The sequence below is a fragment of the Sturnus vulgaris genome, chromosome 29, assembly GCF_052056855.1.
Source record: "Sturnus vulgaris isolate bStuVul1 chromosome 29, bStuVul1.hap1, whole genome shotgun sequence".
Classification (NCBI taxonomy): domain Eukaryota; kingdom Metazoa; phylum Chordata; class Aves; order Passeriformes; family Sturnidae; genus Sturnus; species Sturnus vulgaris.
This window is the reverse complement of record NC_142271.1, coordinates 2708161-2728564: the sequence shown is the minus strand read 5'-3', so window position 1 is coordinate 2728564 and position 20404 is coordinate 2708161. Positions and strand designations below refer to the sequence as shown.

Here is a 20404-nt window from a genome sequence, read left to right as displayed (position 1 = left end):
CCCTGATTTTTCCTAGGGAGGTTTTAATTGCAGCTTTGTGCAGTTCCTTCAGTTTCCTTCTGCACAGGGCCAGAAATGCAGCTCAAACACTGCAAGTCCAGGTTACATTTCACAGAGAAATAAGAAATGCTGGCTGATTTCTGCATTCCTAAGGACAGAAGAAAGCCATTCCCTGTGATGCATTTTGTCATCCTTGCTTTAAAGCATCTCAGAGATCAGGACTCCTCTCAGCTCCTACTTAGTTTCAGCATAATACCACCTTTTTTTTTAAATATTCAGATTATTTTTTCCATTGCTCCACTAGCAGTAACATTCAGATCATTTATCTCCCCAAGTCCCATTTCAGGCGTAAGGGATAATTCATTATCAGATGGGATCATTGCAAAATTAGTAAAAAATATGACCCCATACCCAGGTTATCCAATGAAAAGTGACTTTTGTGAGAGCCCAAGTACCAAGGAGTTCAAACAGGAAGGTTAAAAAAGCTTTGCTGGATTCACCCTGAGTGAAATACTAAAACCAGAATAACTTCAGAAAGGCAGATTTCTCCTCAGTAGAGGAAGTTTCTCAATGGATTCTATCATGCTCCATGAGTGTAAAACAATTACCTGGGCAGCTTGAGACACTTTTAAGGACTCTTTAGTTGTCTTTATGGCACTTCCTGAGCATTTCTAAAATTCATCTGATGCACAGTAACCAGGTCACTCTGCTCCTCACTCACAGTTACCACTGAATACATTTCAGAAGTTCCCTCTGCTCTCCCAATTCAGCTAAAAATGAAGTTACTCTGCAACTGCCTTGAGTTTTGTTTGGTTTTTAAGTGTCTGATTCAGCATCTGCTCCAAAGGCAGAAGTTACAGCTGGAAGCAGAGCCTTTCATGGGAGAAGCTGCACAACCAGGTTGAAATAAATCTTCATCTAAACTGACAAATGGTGTTGAGATTGGAAGTTAACATACTTCATTAAACCTTTCACAGTTCTTGAAGATCAACCGGACATCAGCCACGAAGTCCTCGGGGGTCTGGTAGTGTTGGGAATGTTTCTTCTGCAGCTTCTTCTTCACCGTGGATAAATCCATTGGTTTCTTGATGATTTTATAGTAGTTTGGTATCTGTAAAACACCAGCAGTGATTTATCACTGAATGGCTGCAGAGCCCACAGCTGAATTTCTACACTGAAAGCATCAATCCCTTAATCTCACCACACATTTCAGGCATGCTCAGCAAAGCAGAACAATTTCCTTTGCTCAAACTGTTAAAAAAGTTCTTTATAAGTATGGAGTGACAGGACAAGGGGGATTTGTTTCAAATTGAAGGAGGGTAGATTTAGATTGGATACTGGGGAGAAATCCTTCCCTGTGAGGGTGGGCAGGGCTGGCACAGGGTGCCCAGAGCAGCTGTGGCTGCCCCTGGATCCCTGGGAGTGTCCAAGGCCAGGCTGGACAGGGCTTGGAGCATCCTGGGACAGTGGGAGGTGTCCCTGCCATGGCAGGGGTGGCACTGGATGGGCTTTAAGGTCCTTTCCAACCCAAACCACTCTGGGATCCTTTCCAACCTTCAGCAAAGCTTTTCATTACAGTTACTTCTTTTACAGCTGAGAACACAAGAGTCAAAGCAGCTTCTTCCCTCCTCTCATTCAAAAGTTTATCCAAAAAGAAACAAAAAGCTCCCCTAAAGCATTTTGAGTTTCATGGCTATCCTGAGACATCTTGTTCCAATTCAGTAACTGCTAATTGGAATTATTTTTAAATACCTGTTTTTGAGACTGGGAGTGAAGCATCTGCCTGGAGAAGCTCCAGAATCAGCTGCTCTCCCTCTCAGCCCCATGAAATGCTGGATGACTGCCACAACTTTCAGACTGATCAAGGGAGACATGCTCCTGGTGAAAGCAGTCAGTTCCTTCCTAAATTCAACTCCCAGAGCTGTTATACCAAATATAAATCACAAGCTGTTTTTCAGAGACTCACCGAGGCTGGGACTGGCTCTTGGAACTCAATGCTCAGCTCGTGGCAGTACAGGTAAAGCAGGAGGCGTTCACATTTCTTATAAAGAAATAAAGAGGCTCAGATTAATATTCTTAATTTCTCCCTAGCCCAGAAATTCACACCTCCCTACTTTAAATAGGCTTGTACTTTAACAGCCTAGTACCAGAAAATTAAAATGCAACCTCCTTAACTTAATTTAAAAAGGTAAAGTTCTTAGGAGGGCAGAGTTGAGAGGCAGAACCTCATTTACTGTTCACAAATTTCCTCTTTGTTTTATCCCTCCTAACCAAAAGCCTAAGGCTGAAGTCAGGCATGGAGAGACATGCTAACATGCTGCAAAAAAAAAAAAAATATACCAACTACAACCACTTTTATTGCTTTAGTCCAACCACAGCCACATGTAACAGAAATGGACTGAGCTGCAGACTTTTCTCTTCCCACAAGACAAAACTGAACACTCTGAAAGCAGAGCCAGAGTTTCTATAAATTCCCTGTTGAAACATTTCTCCTTTCTTTGCTTGTAATTCTTTCAGAGGAATTTGTTTTGATAATACTCTTAACACTACACAGTGTTAAAATTAAAAATAAAGCTAAAAGCTAAAAATAATTCTGATTGTCAAGGTCATTAAAATTCCCCAAGAATGCACCAGAATATTCCCAGCACCTCTCACAGGTACTCCAACACACCAAACTTACAGAACTATTTTATGAAGGTGACACCAATACTAAACACCAAGGACTTTTAATTAAATCCATGTTAAATGATTCCTTTAAATACAGAATTTGTATTCATGCTAAATTTTAGCTCCTAAGTGATGACAGTCCCAATGCACTGGGGCACGGCCACCAACACCTGGAGATGTGGCCACAGCAGGAAAAATCTCATTGATCATTTTGGGTTGTTTTGCAAAGCCATCACTACATTTAATTTGCTTCAGCCAAAGCAAAACCATCTCCAGTCAGTGGGGGTAGCTGATGTGAGAAAACACTTTTTCCTGGGAAGGAGATTCCTGCAGGTTTGAGACCCACCCTTTGGTCCACAGGACTCAGGCCTTGTGCAGTCTTCCCCTTCTTGCTGTGCTGGGAATTGTCACAATCATATTCCACTTCAGGCTTGCTCAGGTCTCTGCAGAATGTACATATCCACTCTCCACTGAAGAGAAAAACACAATTATTCCACACATCCAGGGATAAATTCTCATCAGTGCTGACTACAAATAGTCTTTACTCACTCTTACAGATTCACATTGTACTGCAGTAAAGACCTGGACACCCAAAGCTGAGGAATGACCCTTAATGCTCACAATAATTCCAGTCAAGGCCATTTTTCCTGCCCTCATATGATGCTTTAATACTTTATAACACCTTTCTCACCTTGCTTTAAAATGAATTTTACACAAGAGAATCATTATGAGACTTTACACAAAGAGATAAACAGAACAGGATTCTGTTATCACTGATCAGCTACACACAAGCAACTTAGGCAAGGCTTTGGAAATGTCATATTTTTATAGTACAAGAAACCACCCAGAACAAGATGATTTTGGATCAAACACCACTTTGGGTTCTGTGCATGTTATAAATACAGATTATGGTATTGGCTTTTTGCAAATATTAGGGTGGATACTGTATGTGTGGGGTTGAAATGGTTTTTAGGATACAGTTTTCTTTAGGAGTAACACAGGTTGATAAAGTGTCTGTAGTAAATGAACTGCCTGCTTGACTGGATAACAACCAGTGAAGACACCAGCTATCAGCACTGCCCATCTGCACAAACTGAAGACCACATTAATTGAAGCCCAAATTAAGACTGATAAGAAAAATAAATTCAAAGCACAGCCAAGAAACACACATGCTCTAAAAACACAGACTCAAGGAGCGGCCATGCAAAACAGTTCCTGGAATACAGAAACTAATTTATAGAAAAGTTGGAATACACAACGGGCTGATGAATTCAAGGGTGTCTCCAAAACAGTGGGTGTGCTCTTGGCTGAATACTTTTGCTTTATTGTTTGTCTCTTATTATCTTTCATCAAACTTTTTAAATTTTACCAGGAAAGTGAACCTCGTTTCCCAGAGCTCACAACCTCAGCCCTCCCCAGTCCCGCTGTCGGTACCTGGGGAAGCTGAGCAGCGTGGGGACGTGACAGGTGAGGTGGAACACCTTGGGGCACTTCTCACAGCACAGCAGGTCCCCCCCGTTCTGGCACACAGCACACCAGTCCTCGTTGGGGTCGTCATCCTTGTTATTGCCCTCTCCAGGCACTCGGGCCGAGCGGTGCATGAGGCTCCGCACCGGAGATTTGCCGTTCACCAGGCTGTGCCCGGACTGCTTGCAGCTCTCACTCACGTCTGCTGGCTCTGTCTTCACGTGGTTTTCCAGGCTCCCCAAAGCTTCCAGCTCGCTCTCCAGGTGTAGGTTGGTGGATAGGGGTGGTGTCAAGCTGCTCTCGGGGCTGCTGAGCTGGAATGGAAGTAGCACGTGGAGAAATGGAGTTGATTTTACAGCAGCATGGTTCTGCCTGTGGTGGGATTTAAAAGCCTCCCACCACTCAAAGGTACCGTGCTCATATCCCAAAAAATCAGGGGAAATCGTGAGGAAAAGCTGAGTTGCACACAGGGAAGAATTGCTTCATACTGACTGAAATAATCTTCTTACTCATAGAAACAGATATTTTCAATGTTTAAATAAGTCAGTGTTAGGTACTGGTGACTGAATTTGTTCATGTGCATAAATGAACAAATTAAAAAGCAGTATTAAAGACTGCTTTTTCACATGTCCTTTCTAAGAAGAACACACTCATTTCTTCTGATACATAACATGAGAAATGCTATAACAAGCCAAACACACTAAGTCATTAAAAGCTGTTAATGACAACTTCATTGTCATTAGGAAAAATCCTCAACTCCACCACCCTGCTCCCTGTACACAATCCTGTTCAATCAAGCACAGTTGGGAAACACTGAAAAATTTTCATTTGCCAATTCTTTGATTTATACTTTGGTCTAAGAACTTCTGACTGACTGGAGATTTTCTGAATGCAATTACCAATGTGGGAATGTCCACTATCAGTGAGTGACTCACAGCATTTATTAATCAGGGATTAAAAGCAGCAAATACACTGTATTACACTTCATTTACACTTAATTTTCATCATTAAAGATAAAATTTACATTACAGGCCACCCTGGGCCTGGCATTACCAGGGAGAAAATACCTCTTAGAATGAAGCTTTAGAGTAAGAATGTTTTTCTCTTCCCTTTCCAAATTGTTAAACATGCTGCCAGGAAAACCACAATACACTGGGCATAAACTAACTTTACCATGCAAGCACTCCTTCTGCCATCCTCTGTTTTTTCCTGCTTTACTGCCCCTGAGAAACTGCAGATCTCTTCCTCTATGCCTGGCTCTTGCTTTACTTTCACTTGGTCAGCCTTGAAGCCAATGCCAGTTTTGTCAGCAGTCCTGCCCGAGGAGCCACAGCTGCAAAGACATCAGCACATCATGAGATAAATAAGAGGATCAATCAACAGGGCAAAGAAATTCAGATAACTGTTTGCCAAAAGAAAGGCAAAGGGTGTCAGAACATTTACAACAGCTCCACTTTACAATACACAGGAGAATCATGGTGCAGGGAAAAAAATTAAAAATATAAATCTTCATTCTTCCATTCCTCAGTCGTGGTTATAACAAAGCTCAATTTGCCAATTGCCAGTTCTTTTTTGGAATTCTTAATGTCTGATTTTTTTTCAGCCTGACAGTGTTAATGTGACACTCACCTTCCTCTGCTGCCTGTGCTGGAGGTGCTGGGGGGCCTCACAGGAGTGTGGGAGTTGGATAAACCTGCAAAGCAGCAGCACAGAAGCTGATCTGGTACAAGTTTACATTCACTGACAAATGCTGAGTAACCCCACAAATGCTGCAGGAATATCTTCATTTCCTAAGTCACCTAAGTCAGCTGTTCTCTCAGTCTTTTAATCACAACAAATCTGGCACATCACATTAAATAGTGACAACCCACACACAGTTCTTAGAGTCCCAATAATTATTTCACCTGATCCAAACACTGCTAAAGCCTTCAGACCGTTACAGCCTCAAATTTTATGCACTTAGAGCCAACCCTAAAGCCAAAAAAGCAGCCTCTGCATGGTTTACATGCAGGTTTTGAGAAACACAGGAAGCCCCACTGCTGCACCCATTCATTTACAGGATCTTACAAGTCTTGTAGAAAAAAACCAAGAGAAACATCAAGTTCCAGAATGGTTTAGGTTGGAAGGGACCTTAAAGTCCATCCAGTGCCACCCCTGCCATGGCAGGGACACCTTCTGCTGTCCCAGGCTGCTCCCAGCCCTGTCCAGCCTGGCCTGGGACACTTCCAGAGATCCAGGGGCAGCCACAGCTGCTCTGAAAATCTGTGCCAGGGCCTGCCCACCCTCCCAGGGAACAATTCCTTCTTACTAACTGAAATAATCTTCTTACTCATAGAAATAGACATTTTCAATGTTTAAATAACTCAGGATTAGGTACTGGTGACTTAATCTGTTCATGTGCATAAGAAAAGCTCTACCATTAACACCCAGAATGACCCTGACAGTGTCTCTCCCTGTATCTGGAACACTGAATCCATGTGCTGGGAGTTTGTTACTACAAAGACATCTCTAAAGGAAGACAAAATTTCAATTTCCAGAAGAATCTATTCCTGAGCAAAACAAATTTTAATTAAAACATCGCTTCCCTTCTGGCAGGAAATGGTAGGTAAATATTTTCAACTTAAATACCAGAAATACCCATCCCTTTCTGGAATCTCTAGAAAAACCCATCAGATTTACCTGATGACCCTGGAGACAGAGCTGAAGGTCCTGGGGAGGGGTTCATGGTGCTTGTAGGCTGTGGGGGGAGGTGGCTGCTTGTGATGTATCTACTTAGCAGATTATCTAAACTACTGGAACCAGCATCTTCCAGCTAAGGAGAAAAACAGAAATCTCAATCAGAGAGGTTTAATTCAACTTTCATACCAGTTCCACACCTCTAAACTGTGATCAGTATCTTTACTGGAATTCCCTCTCCCTTCAAGGACTTAGAACATCAGGAAATATTTTATCAGTTTCATGCAGAGATCAGGTTTTCTAATCAAAAACTTCAAGTAGCATTTTTCAAAAGCTCCTAAATCTGAGTTTTTCCAGTATGATCCTGGGCTGCACTTACACAAGGTCACTGCAAACTTCCACTGCTCAGTGTGTTGGTCACACACATGGTGCTGTGTTAGTCATGAACTACAAGATTACTGAGGCTGCAAAAGCTGTTCCATAATTAAGATATTAAGAGAAGCCATAATCTTGTCTTTTCTTAACATGATGGGAAATCTCCCACTCACTTTTCAAACAGATTTTAGCACCTGCTAAACCCAAGGAAACAGGGACTCTCTTGTTATAACTGCTTAAATGTGTTAAATGCAATAATGTGCTTGAAACACTCTGCATTCCAAGTGGGTTTTAATGACTGTGCCAGCAGCTTGAAGGACTAACACTTCCCAGGCAGTAAATCCAGCTAAAATCCATAACTGCTATTATATGAACAGGTATAAAAAGAAGAGTATCTTAGCAGAATTCTGCATTTTCAGTGCACCTGGAAGTTGCATGGTAATTTCTAATTTGGTGTCTGATGAGCTTCACACACTCAGCTGAAACAGCCACAACCACCCACACACTGGTTTTGTTCTAAAGCCTCAGCACTGCAGATTGCTCACATTGAGATGGGATTCCTCCTTCCCCACCATTCTCACATTAGCAAAGGACCTGCAGCCTCCTGAGGACACTGAACATACCAGCCCTGAACATCCAAGAGTTGCAAAGTTGCAGCTGGTATTCCAGCACACTATCTTGGATTAAATTTATTTTTGTTTCCTGTATTGTGACCAAATCTCTTGGGTTTTATACATGAGCATTTCAATGCAAAGGTCCTGTTCTGAATGAACAGGATGAAGAACCTCCTCCCCTCCCAAACACTCCTGCAGAAAACACATTACTTTTACTTTCTTTGCCTCTGTGTGTACATTGCATTTGCTTTTCACCTCTCCAAATGAGCTCAAAATCTACCTCAGCTGGTGTTCCTCTCTGTGGGACAATGGGACATTGTTCCCTCTGTGCTCCCTGTTCCTTCTAGGAACATCAAAGAGAAACTCCAGGCAGCTTTAACCCTGAAGAAATCACCATTCAGGGCACTCAAAATACATCACTATTAATTATTCTGCTGATACCTTCCCACAAGATAGTCTTGTGGAAGAAAGGAAGCAAACAGACTATTTGGGATTAATTAGTCTTAATTTTACCACAGGAAACGTTAAATGTTGATTAATCTAAAGGTTACCAGGTGGAGCAGGTCAGCCCTAATTGGATAAAACAGTTGCATGCTGTCCTAGATTACAATGTAAAGATGTGCCCAGCAGTTTGGATTCTATCCCAGCTGTTCACCCAGCTGTTGCAGTGTTCTTTATCTTGCCCACAGCCCATCCTCCCTCCAGGAGATCTCTCCTGTTCATGGCCATGCAGTCCCAGGGCAGGGCTGACAAAATTCCATCATCCCATTGGGAGATGCTCCAGCCAGGGGCAGGAGCCGAGCATTTCCTAACCAGATCAAAGGTGAGATTTGGAACAGCAGAGCAGCCTTTTCCCACTGGTTTGAGGACAAGAGCCTCCAGGTATTTCTACAGGATCACTGCTCCAACAAGATCACTTCACCTGGACTGCACCACCACCCTAACCAGCAGTGTCAGGCTCTATTCTGACTCTGGCACTGCTTTCCTGTTGTACTATTGCATGTATTTCATTTTTTCCCTATTAAATTGTATTTCTGACTCGGAGTCTCTTACCGGTTTTGCCTTCAAACCAACACACACACCTAAGAGAAAAGCTGAAGATTTTAAGTGTGCACCTTTAATTGGTAATTAGCACTGACCTGGATGGGAGGGATGTCGGGCAGGGAGGGCAGGTTCTCCGGGTTGGTGACGGACGGGATGAGCTCGATGGCCGACACGGACGGGCTGGTGGGGCCGCGGTTGGCGCTGGCCATGGTGGCCGTGGTGGGGCTGGTGGGGTTGATGGTGGTGTTGTGCACTGACACCACTGGGAAGGGCCCTGCATGGCCAGGGTTGGAGTGCTGGGGAGACACAGACACGGGGCTGGGACATGGGGACACCACGCTGGCCCAGGGACAGACCTCACCCCAACCAGAGCAAAACTCGCACTCCCAGCTAGCACAGCACCTGCCAGCACTGAGGGCAGAGCAACTGGCACTCTTCTTCACTTGGAATGGAAAAAATACTTAATGTGGCTCAATTTTAAACACTTTTTGAGCCTTTCTTCCACCAAATTATTTCATATACAGTTGTGTTTTCTCAAAGCAATTACTTCCTCCAAAGATAGCTTTAGAGCTTACATGTCTAATTTTTCTTTAAGATAAAAAGTAACTGCTTCAAGTAATATAAAGTCACTTTTGGTACTTCAGTCACATTAACATGCATTGTCAAGGATCTTTGTTCTTAATGGCATGCAGAGCTCTGCACCAAAGCTTCAGGTGTGAATTTAAAAACACTTCAGCAGCTGATTTAATCAAAACCTCTCAACTACATCACTTTGAACTTCACTACTCCTCATTATTCTCTAATAAACCTCTGAATAGTCTTTTCAGCTGAATGCCACTGAAAAGTGCAAAATGAAACGTTTTGCTTCCCAAAACTAAACTGCAAGACAAACATTAGATTTCATTTCCACCCCTAAGGTTTGAATTTCCTTACGTTCAGCCAAACTGTCACAGCACAGGAATGCAACATGGAATAGAAGCATATAAATGTGTGTAGCTGTGAGCTACAGGGGGACAGAGAAACACATTTACAGCTGGAGGTACCATCTACTGGAATGAAAGTCTGGCACAATGGCACAAATGAAGCGTGTACACAGGATATACTTGTCTTTGAAGGTGAGGTTGCATCATGGAGTATTGAGGTCCATTGTGGCGTGGGATTCCTGGTATACGAGCAGCATTCTGAGCCATTCTCATCTGATGTGCTTGGAAAGCCCCACAGTTCATGTTACCCCTCTGCATGGTCTGCATGCTGATCAACCTGGGAGGCTGCAAGGGTTTGGGTTTTTTAAAATTTGTGCTTTCAACATGGAGAAAAGAAGCCCATCTCTTTCTACAGCAGTAGCAACATAACATCAAGCAAAGCTGTCACATTAAAGCATCTCAAATCTCAAAAGATTTTTAGTTTATAAATTGCTTTGTAAGTTTAGATTTGACAGGGCAATTTTAAATCTCAGTGTTATGATGAAAGCAGGTGAAAGAGGAACACATAAGGGACTCACCTGCTGCTGCATGACTTGGGGGCTGCTCTGCCTGGGCACGGATGAAGAGGATGGCTGGGCCATCCTCATCTGCTGCATCTGCTGGTGTTTCTGGGCATACACTTGCTGCTGCATGTGCTGCAGTCGAAGCTGGGCCAGGTTGATTTGTCCTGGAGCTTTGTTGACGTGGTTTGTTCCTGGAGGACTTTGCCCAACCACTACATTGGGAGTGTAACTAGGGGCTGGTTTATTTTCAATGACCAGGTTACCTAAAAAATCCAAAATAAATAATCAACAGTTAGATGTCATTATCCTCCAAAGATTGGCAGATGTGGAATATTCAGATGTTTTTAATGCAGTTTTCTCAGAGCAATTTAAGCTTGAAATTTTCTCTTTATGTCTTCAATAACCATACATGATAAAAGCAAAAAGAGAACTCAGACTACAAGAACTAACTTCAAAATTAAAAACGTGATCTGTGAGGGAAGAGTGAAAGAACTGGAACTGCACAGCCTAAAAAAGCCACAACAGACAGAAACAACTCTGCTTCACAAGAAATGGACAAGATGAGAAATAAAACAGAAAACAAACACGTTGAGCATAAAGTTTCTACGTCTAAAGAAGCAAAGCCTGGGAAGAGATATTTGAGAGTCCTTGAGTGACTTCAAACAGGTTCTACAAACACAACACAAACACTGCTACAAGCAAGTCCTGCCTTGCTCCTATGTCATGGACCATGTTGCCTCTCTAGATAACTCCTGTCCTATTTTCATATGGAAAAGGCAAATTGTTGATTTCTGACTGTGAATGTGTACTCATGGAATCTCAACATCCCTTTTTATTAAGGTTGAGTTTCTTTTCTATTTCCTGTCTGCCCCACAGAAGAAACATCCTTGACTGAAGACAGGAACACCCCAACCTGGATGGTGGACTCGGAGCAAGAAGGGAGCACACACAAAAGCTGGTATTTTTATCAGATTTTCTACGAGATTTTTATCCAAGACAGAAGTTCACAAGCAGGTGCTAACAGGTACCTCTGCCTCACTGTGCTCTGACCTATTCTCTCATTCAAAAGCTGTACTTTGCAAACACTAAGTGATTATATTTAATATACTGGAAATGGCACAGGTCCAGTGTCCAATCCAGAGAAGGTTTGGGTGCCCCAGCCCTGGAAGTGTCCAAGGCCAGGTTGGACAGGGCTTGGAGCACCCTGGGATAGTGGAAGGTGTCCCTGCCCATGGCAAAGGGTGGGATGAGATGACTTTTAGGGTCCCTTTCAACCCAAACCACTCTGTGATTCTGTGACCAGGGCCATTCCTAGAACCATTCCCACTGGAAAACAACATCCATCTAGAGAAAGCTTTGCTAACAGAAAGAACAGAGCAGATAAGGAAGATGATCAGGACTGGATGGGTTATGTCAAGAGAGTTTTTGTCTCCTGCATTAAGAGATGTACTGCACAAGGTTTCTTAAAGCTAAACAATCCAATAGAGAAATAACACTTATATTATTTATACTTTTAACTTCCAAATTTCCATGACTCTCAGAGTGGTACTAACTGTTTAACCAGAAACTACTGCAGAAACACTGACTCCTGTTGGATGAACAGAGTTTTCCCAGTATCACAGAATGAGCACACACAGTTTTCTCACCCAAATTGACCACGTTCTTGGCCCAGAAGGTGGGGTCACAATGGAAGCGGATGGCTCCGTTGGCAGCTGGGACAGGATCACACCGTGCCTTCAGAATGTGCCTCAGCTGGAATGTGATCTGAGACAAAACAAAAACACTCTGCTGACAAAGAAATCAACAATGAGAAACACAAGTGTGTGTTTGTTCAGAGTTTAGGCCACGGAACACCAACAAGGACTGGCAGCAGCAAATTTGGTTCATAGGCTGGAAAATTCTCCATCATCAGGAAAATCCCACATTGTACAACTTCTTTACCCTGGGGATTGCAGAGCAGCACTGTTACACCACAACATCACTGCAGTGAAACACTGGGGTGCCTTCACAGAGCTGACCCCATTCCTTCTACACTAACACTCCCTAAACCCTTGTGGCAAAGGGTGAATTGTTGCACAATTGTTTGGCTCTGTTGTAAGATCTGAGGTTGAAGGTGCAGTGCCATGAAGGGCCATGATGGACCCACAGGCAGAACTGGGTATATCCTTTGAATTGCCAACATTTGACCTCATTTGTGTCATAATCTGACTCTGGATATATTTGATTCCCTGCCCCTGTGTGTTTGTGGCTCAGGACACGTTCCCAGACTTGGGAAGTTGGTATCAAAAAGGAAAAAGACTTTCCCATGTTTTTTTGTCTTTACATGTGTATTTCACAAAAACACAACCTTCCTCATTAGTATAACAATGTGTCAGTCTTCAAATTACAACACTGATTAATCCTTATCAAATGTAGAAAAACTGCTCAAGTCTCAACAAGTAGAGATGTCAAGAAATCTTTACAAACCACCACAATGGTCTGTAGTAACAGTGCTGAGCACACCCCTGAGCTGACAGGTGAACAACCTGCTCGTGCAGAACTGGGACTATTCCTGCCAATAAAAGTGAATTACCCTTTTTGTTACCAACACTTCACTTTGTGTCTTATCCTGCTCTGGGTACATTGGAAATTCTTCCCTCTCTGAACACAGGGACTGGGACAGAACTGTGCAGCCACACAGGAGTGGCTGAGGGCACTTTGTTCTGCTGGAGAAGAGGGGACTGAGGTCACACCTCACTGGGGGCTGCAGCTTCTTCCTCAGGAGCAGCAAGAGGGACAGCTCTGCTCTCTGTGACAGGGACAGGAGCCAGGGAAGGGCTGCACCACTGACTGCCCTGGGGATCTGCTCTGCTCATGGAAAGGATCCCAAACCAAAACTCAGAGAGACAGAAAGGGCTGAGGAGCATCTCCTTCCTGGACAGGTCTCAGCACTGCAGAGAGCTCCCAGAGCTGCACTGCAGGCCTGGCTCAAGTGACAAGTCCAGGAGATTTCAAGTGAGAAGTTCCTTGGTGGTGCCCAGCCTGGAGGAGACCAAAGGGAGACCTCACTGCAGTCACAGCTTCCTCGTGGGGAGAAGGGGAGGAGCAGATGCTGATCTTTGCTCTCTGGGACAGGGACAGGAGCCAGGGAAGGGCTGGAGCTGGGTCAGGGGAGTTTAGGTTGGATTTTGGGAAAGGTTCTTCCCCCAGAGGATGCTGGGCACTGCCCAGGCTCCCCAGGGAATGGGCACAGCCCCAGAGCTCCAGGAGAGTTTGGACAGTGCTCCAGGGATGGCCAGGGTGGGATTTGGGGGTGTCTGTGCAGGGGTAAGAGCTGGACTTGCCAATCCCTGTGGGTCCCCTCCAGCTCAGGATATTCCTTGATTCTGCTGGGTGGGAATGGGGTGCTCAGCTCCAGGGATGGCCAGGGTGGGATTTGGGGTGTCTGTGCAGGGCAGGAGGGTCCCTGTGGGTGGGTTTCTCCCGGCTGAGGACACTCCCTGGCCCCTCACCAGGCGTTTGCTGTAGAGCAGGGCGGTGCTGCTGCCACTCGCGATCGCCCAGTTCGTGAAGTTCATCACGTGCTTCACTTGTCGGGACAGACCCGTGATGTCGTTCTGCTGCTGTAACAACTTCATCTGCCTCTCCTTTGTGACGTTCTGCAAAAAAACAGAAACTTTACCTCAGCTGGGCTTTCAGATGTAGGAGGAAAACCCAAACTGCTGTCGGGTTTCAGATCAAAAGGAAAACGTCCCAAGAAAATGTTAACAAATGCTAGGTAAACAAAAGCCAAAATTCAAAATTCTTTTACTCATCAAGTTACTCCTTTCTTCCAGGAAGATTCGATTTCCTTGCCAAATAATTGTTCCTTAACCAGGAAAAATCTACTGTGATTTCTTTGATCTTAAATTTTTCATGTCATGGCAGGCTGGCCATTTGCACTGAACCAATTCTTACAAGGGATTTCCTCTCTTCAGATGAAACAGATAATAATAAGTTAAATTTTCATGGACTTTAATCATAAAGAATGCAAGTATTCAGAATGTGCCATCTGGAAAGGATGCTTGAACTCAGGGTCTCCTTTATTATGCTGTATTATACAACCTTAAATACCAGCATTAGCCCTTCATGGACAAATACATGAGACTGCTCTGTTTTTATGTGAACATTAAAAACCTATTTGAGGAGATTATTAAATTATACACACCTTAGAATTATGTTATAATACAGAAATAGGGTAAACAGAACATGAAAAGGAGATTTTTTTTCCTTTACAAGGGGCCCAGTTTTGAACAGGAGGCACAGACACAAAACTGAAGGAGCCAGGGCTCTGATGAGAGGAGAAATGAGGGATTGAAGCCCAGCACACCACTGACAGGAGCTGCAGTTCTACAGTCACACCAAACAAACCATTGTCAAATGTGAGTCCTCAACAGGGCACTGAAAACTCAACACCACCATTGCTTTTTATTTCAAATGTACCTCAAGGTGCTGTAGGAGAGATTTTCCCTTTTTATTGATTTCATTGATGAGGGTGAATATAGCCACTTTGATTTCCTGTTCTACTCGTTTGTTGGTTTCATTTACTTCTTTTATCCTAAAAAACAAACAAAAAAAAGCAATGGATTATCAGTCACTTTACATTTCACTGCAAAAAAAATTTCACAACTTGTTTTATTTCAAATAATGGAAGTTCTTGTAGTTACCACACTTTATATAGAGAAATAACCAGCCACAATCACGTGTCTGTATGTATATTTATATATTTATAACCTAATCATGTCACTATGAAAAGTTTGTATCTGATGCTTTCAACTTTTAATATAATTTATATTAACCACAAAAGAAATCAACCCTCAATTTCAAATTAATTCCTCCTTTGTAATAAAAGTTCTTACAGACCTGTAATACACAAACATTTCACTAATGATGTGCCTGATATTAGTCTAGATTATTCTCCTGTGCTTTACTACTCCTGACTGCCAGATTTTTATACCCTCTTCATCACTGCCATTTTTCCTCAATTTTAGAGCTTTTGCAGCTTCTTCAGACTCAAGCAAACCATCTTGAGCTGTCCAGAATTTGAAATACAGCATTTCTTAAACTCATGAGAATTCTGGATTGTTTTGATCCTATACTGCCTTAATCCACCAAGATCACATTGCAGCAGAATTCTTTGCCACGAGCCCACGTGAAGATTTAAGTTGTCCTTTTTTTTTTTTTAAAGATATTTTTTTTTGCTGCCAGATCAGGATGTGATGTCACTCAGCCACAGGCCCAACACTCAGCCTGATGATGAACAGTGCTGAGGTCAAAGCCCTTTAGGGCACGTGGGACACACGTGGCTTTTCATGACAGCACAGCCTGGTCTCCCACTCCCAAAAAACACCCAACCAACCCTTCATTAAATCCATGGCATCCACCCTTGGCTTTGGCACCCAACAATTATTCCAGCAGAGCTGTTCCTACAACACTCCTGTGCTCCACCATCACAGATGATGGCAATTCCACATCTGCCAGCACTGACAAGATTGTAAGACTTTCATTTTTCCAGTTCCCTGAAGTTTTTAGGATGATGGATTTTGTGTCCCACAAACCAGCAAAGCAGTGGAATGAATTGTCTCACCTGCACCAGCCATTTGGCTCAGCAGAAAAATGAAATTTTGACACAAATTAATCCCACACTGCAGAAATTCACTGAAGCCATGGGCAAACAAACCCCCAGCATTACAATGTGTTACTCATATGTGCATCACCCACTGCTGGCCTGGAATTCCTATCACAGAATGTTTCTGTGCCATCTCTTGAGCTCTCAGTTTAATTATTGCCTACATGACTGCACTTCTGTCTCTTCAAGTGTGTAAAAATTCTGTGCCTCACAATGGTGTCGTGTTTTGGGACCTTTCAAAGATTTCCATGGAAAATCAGCACATAAAACCACCAATTTTCACTGCTTCCCTCTTCACACATTTGCCTCTGTTATGCTGTTCTTCCTCCCTTATACTGCTTTTTTTTAATTATTTTAATGTAGATGGCAGCACAACGAGTTAAAAATTTGCATCAGAACTTCTCTTTCTATCTTGGGTGCACATCCTCCTCCTGCCCTGGTACTTTCCACCCCCAGCTGATGTGTCATTTTGCAAATGACCTAAAAGCTGCACAAGGCTCACAAAACCACCAAGAATCACAGTGGAATTCCCTGGCCTGCAGCACAACCAAGTCACCCAGGTGGCTGCAGAGCCAGCAGAGATCCCGTGCTGCCCCTGCCTCCATACTCAGCATTTAATGTGATGTTGGATTTCAGGTAACCCTGGAAATCTTAAGTAAAGCTACCTAAAAAAAAAACTCAATCAAAACTCCCACAACCAACCTCAATTTCCTATTCAAATTCACACCAAGCTTTTGTTACACAGTTATCAGAGGCCTTCACATGAAACATAAAAATATTTTAATATTTCAACCCTTTTGTCTCCTAGAACTAAGTTAGAGGAAATCACAGGATGGGTTTTCTTGCCTTTTTTATTCCTTTTTTTTCTCCCCCATCCCCAAAGTGTAATAAATGTGTCACACCTTTGGTTCCATTCCAAGCTGTCACAAAAGACATAACCTTTAACTTTTATTTCTTGTAAGAACTTCCAAGAGATGCAGAGTCTTGTAGGGGCAAATAAACATCATGAAAAGTAATTAAGATACAGAATTAACTCCAGTATGTCATTCCAGTCCCATCATTCATCTTACTGTGATTCATTAAAAAAGCAATGTAATAGCTGATCATTTTGGGGAACTCACCTGTTTTGAACTTGAGCAGCTGCAAAATTTACATAATTCTTCTTCTCAAGAAGTTTGGCCAACAGGTTCTCAATTGCACCCTTCTGGTTCTGAAAAGCTTCTTCCAGGAACTGGTACCTTTTCAACAGGCAAGAGAAGACCCAGCTTAGCAAGGGGCACTGGGCTGAACTCAGGCTGCCCAGTTCACATGCAAAGCCATGAAATTTTGAAAAAAATACGACAAAACACCAAGAAAAATCAAACTCTGGATACTCTGAGCACTGTGCAAAATGTTTGAGGGTTGATAAAAGTCCTTTACTACTGGCCAGGAGACTGAATGTCTGTGGGAAATGATCAATTCCAAGCACACAGGGATGCACTGCCTTGTTTCCCAGGAGAGCAGCTATGGAACAGCAACCTCAGAGTGTGATGATAAAATGCACCAATAGCTTAAACACACATTAAAGGATATCAAAAAAGAACCCCCTAAACTATCCCAAATTTCCCAGTTTTTCAGCTGAGATGATATTACTCACACTTGACTGCATTAGTTTAATCTGAAGAAAATTTCCCTATTAAAAAACTTCAAGTTTTTTCCACCTCTGCAACTTCCAAGTGAAGAACATTCCCTTCCAAGCTCTTCAACTCAACAGCTGCTATCAAAGGTACTTCCCATTACTTCATCTGAAAAGAGGGTAAGTACCAACAGCTGAGGGAAAAGAACAGGATTAAATACCTTTTCCTAAAATACTGGAATTAAGAATGCCACAGAAGCAAAATGCCTCTGCTGAAAATGGTAAAGGGGAATTAAAGCAGCTCCATGAATTTCCATCTTTTCTGATCAACTGCCCAAAATCAAGGATTTCTAACAGTCACTTGCTAAGTCTTGTCTTTGTAATAAATAAACTTCACACTTCTGAAATGTAATTTGTTAACAATAGGGAAAACTTAAGGTCCCAGGACACCTTGGCAATGTTTTCCCAATATTCAAACTGGCAGAAAATTCCTGCAATTAATGAAGCATTCTATAATAAAGTGCATTAGAAACAACTTACACCATCTCCCAAAGAAAATGAAAAAGAAAGTAGTGTTGTGTTCTGTCACAATCTAGACCATTACAATCTCACAGGAAAAGACTGTCTGGATTGTCATCAAACTCCCAGCAAGACAGTTTTTAATTGAAATGACTCACAACCATGATAACAGATAAAGAACATCATTCACAACAAAAACAACTCTGCTCCTGTTAATTCAGTTTGTACCAGCAACAGACAAGTCTGAACTCCAAGAGTTCAGATTCTTCAGTCTCACTGTTGGAATTTTGCTTTTCCTAAGAACAGTCTAAAGTTCCTGCAGACAGACAACAGCATGAGATTTTAGACACTGTAGTACAAAAAAAGTAGCATTCCTAAAGCCCAAAGACAGCAAAATTTGAAGTGTTTGGGAGCTGCTGATTTTCTGGAATTTTTTTTCATTAAGTTCAAAATCATATTTCCACTTGAAGGAGAAATGAAAAAAAAATCAACATTCAGCTTGTACTGCTAAAATTTTATTGTAGCTCTTGCTACGGCCAAAATACTTTTCTTTTTTCAGCATTGTACCTGCAGCTTTCCAAGTGTGTGGACTAGAAATTACCCAAATTAGAGGAATCACACAGCATCAGGCTGCTAAAAGAACTGTCAGCTTTCTACAGAATCCCCAAAATCCCTGCCCAAGACAGGGGTGGAACTGGATGATCTTTAAGGTCCCTTCCAACCCCAAATCATTCTGGAATTCTGTGACTGAAACTCTGAACACTGGACCATGAAGCTGCTGAAATGGAGATTCACCCTCCTTTGGGGTAAAGTATTAAGATTTCAGGTAAGAAGAAAACAGGGGATTCAGATAAATTCTTTTTCCACTTGGCATGATTCTCCATAAAATCTCAGCTGTCCTTCAGGCAGACAAAGCAGTGCCTTAATCACCTGTAATTCACACCTGCACACAGAACCACATGGAAATAATATTCTGCAAAAAAAAGCACGTTAATAACAATGAATTCTCCTTCTGGAAGAGCAGAGTTAAGTAGGACAAGATCCATCTGTTAATCCATTAGCAAAATGCACAAAACAGATGCAAAGAAACCACAACTAGACCAAGTCAGTGAATATAACCCAGGAGAGCAGCCTTTGTGACAAGGGAGTCACCCAGGACATTTATGATCAAACCTATAAAAGAACAGAGCAGGAATATTTGAGGGTGTTAATATTTTAATAACAATAATAATAATAATTTCAAAAGTAAAAGTTTTCCAAAGGCTGCTGGTAGCAGGCTGAGAATAATCCCTATTCTGAGAAAAACAACACTAAATTCAATATTACACCTTAATAGAGAAGAGTTAAGGAAAAGCAATGGTGCAGTGGTTGATAAATATGTATTATCCCCAGATTCTCTATTATAACACTGAAAAATATTTCTTCAGACATTCAAACAACTACAAGACAGAGCTGCTAAAGAGCAGGAAGTTGGAATGTGTCTTAAAGAGGTTCCAACTCTTTTTTATGCAGAGGCAAACGCAGCATTTCTTTTTTACCTGGAATGAGGCAACTTGGAATCCAGTAAATCCAAACCATATTTCCCCTCTGCACTAGAAGAATATATTAATGTAAGAGGCAAAATTTAGACTTTCCTTTCCAAAATTCCCCTAAAGACTGTTGCACAATCAAACATGGCCTTTCAGAAAATAACCTCACCCATGACTCACTTATCACTTTTGCTTCTTTTACAGCACCAGGTGTTCAGGGCTGCAGGAATTTCCACTCAAGTCCTGAACACAGTGACAGCACTGAGAACTGCCAGACAAATTAACCAAATTAAATTGGTTTGAATCTGATCTTAAGAGACTTTGGACAAAGCTCAACCAACTGACCAAGTTTCCATCACTCCACACAGGTTCTCCTTTGCAAAGGATGGTTTCAGTCCAACAAGGAGCAAATGCAGCAGAATTTCCAACACAACCAGTTCACATCAATGCCACTTCATCCTCTGAGACAGCACAGCACAGCAGTTACACATGGGAATATCTGTACCTGTGTTCTTTGTGTTCCAGTAACTGACAGTCTCTGCATGTCAGCCTGTCACAGGTTTCACAGAAAAGTTTTAACTGCTCTTGTTTGTGGACAGGGCAGAAAACAGGACGTTGACCAGATGCTCCCACGGCCTCTGTTTTTAAAAATAAACCATTTGTGCGTTTTAAAATAAAATTTAGGCAATCTGAAGAGCAAAACAACTAATTTCCAGTAACAACCAAGAACTTGCAAAGACACCTCCAGATCTGTTCTCACACTGA

General features: G+C 42.4%; 1 protein-coding gene across 2 annotated transcripts in view; it reads right to left on the bottom strand.

Annotated features, from left to right (window-relative positions):
* Positions 1-20404, bottom strand: part of TRIM33 (tripartite motif containing 33) — a 40419-nt gene that overhangs the window by 5728 nt on the left and 14287 nt on the right. For both annotated transcript variants that reach the window (XM_014872776.2, XM_014872777.2), the window contains exons 4-18: positions 20145-20277; positions 17098-17214; positions 14791-14905; positions 13821-13967; positions 11976-12093; positions 10345-10592; positions 9947-10111; positions 8939-9139; positions 6814-6946; positions 5764-5827; positions 5308-5467; positions 4102-4448; positions 3014-3137; positions 1967-2041; positions 959-1111 (exon numbers count right to left, since the gene is read on the bottom strand). In XM_014872776.2, the coding sequence (XP_014728262.2) occupies positions 959-1111; positions 1967-2041; positions 3014-3137; positions 4102-4448; positions 5308-5467; positions 5764-5827; positions 6814-6946; positions 8939-9139; positions 9947-10111; positions 10345-10592; positions 11976-12093; positions 13821-13967; positions 14791-14905; positions 17098-17214; positions 20145-20277 (2300 nt within the window). The remainder of the gene's footprint in view (positions 1-958; positions 1112-1966; positions 2042-3013; positions 3138-4101; positions 4449-5307; positions 5468-5763; positions 5828-6813; positions 6947-8938; positions 9140-9946; positions 10112-10344; positions 10593-11975; positions 12094-13820; positions 13968-14790; positions 14906-17097; positions 17215-20144; positions 20278-20404) is intronic.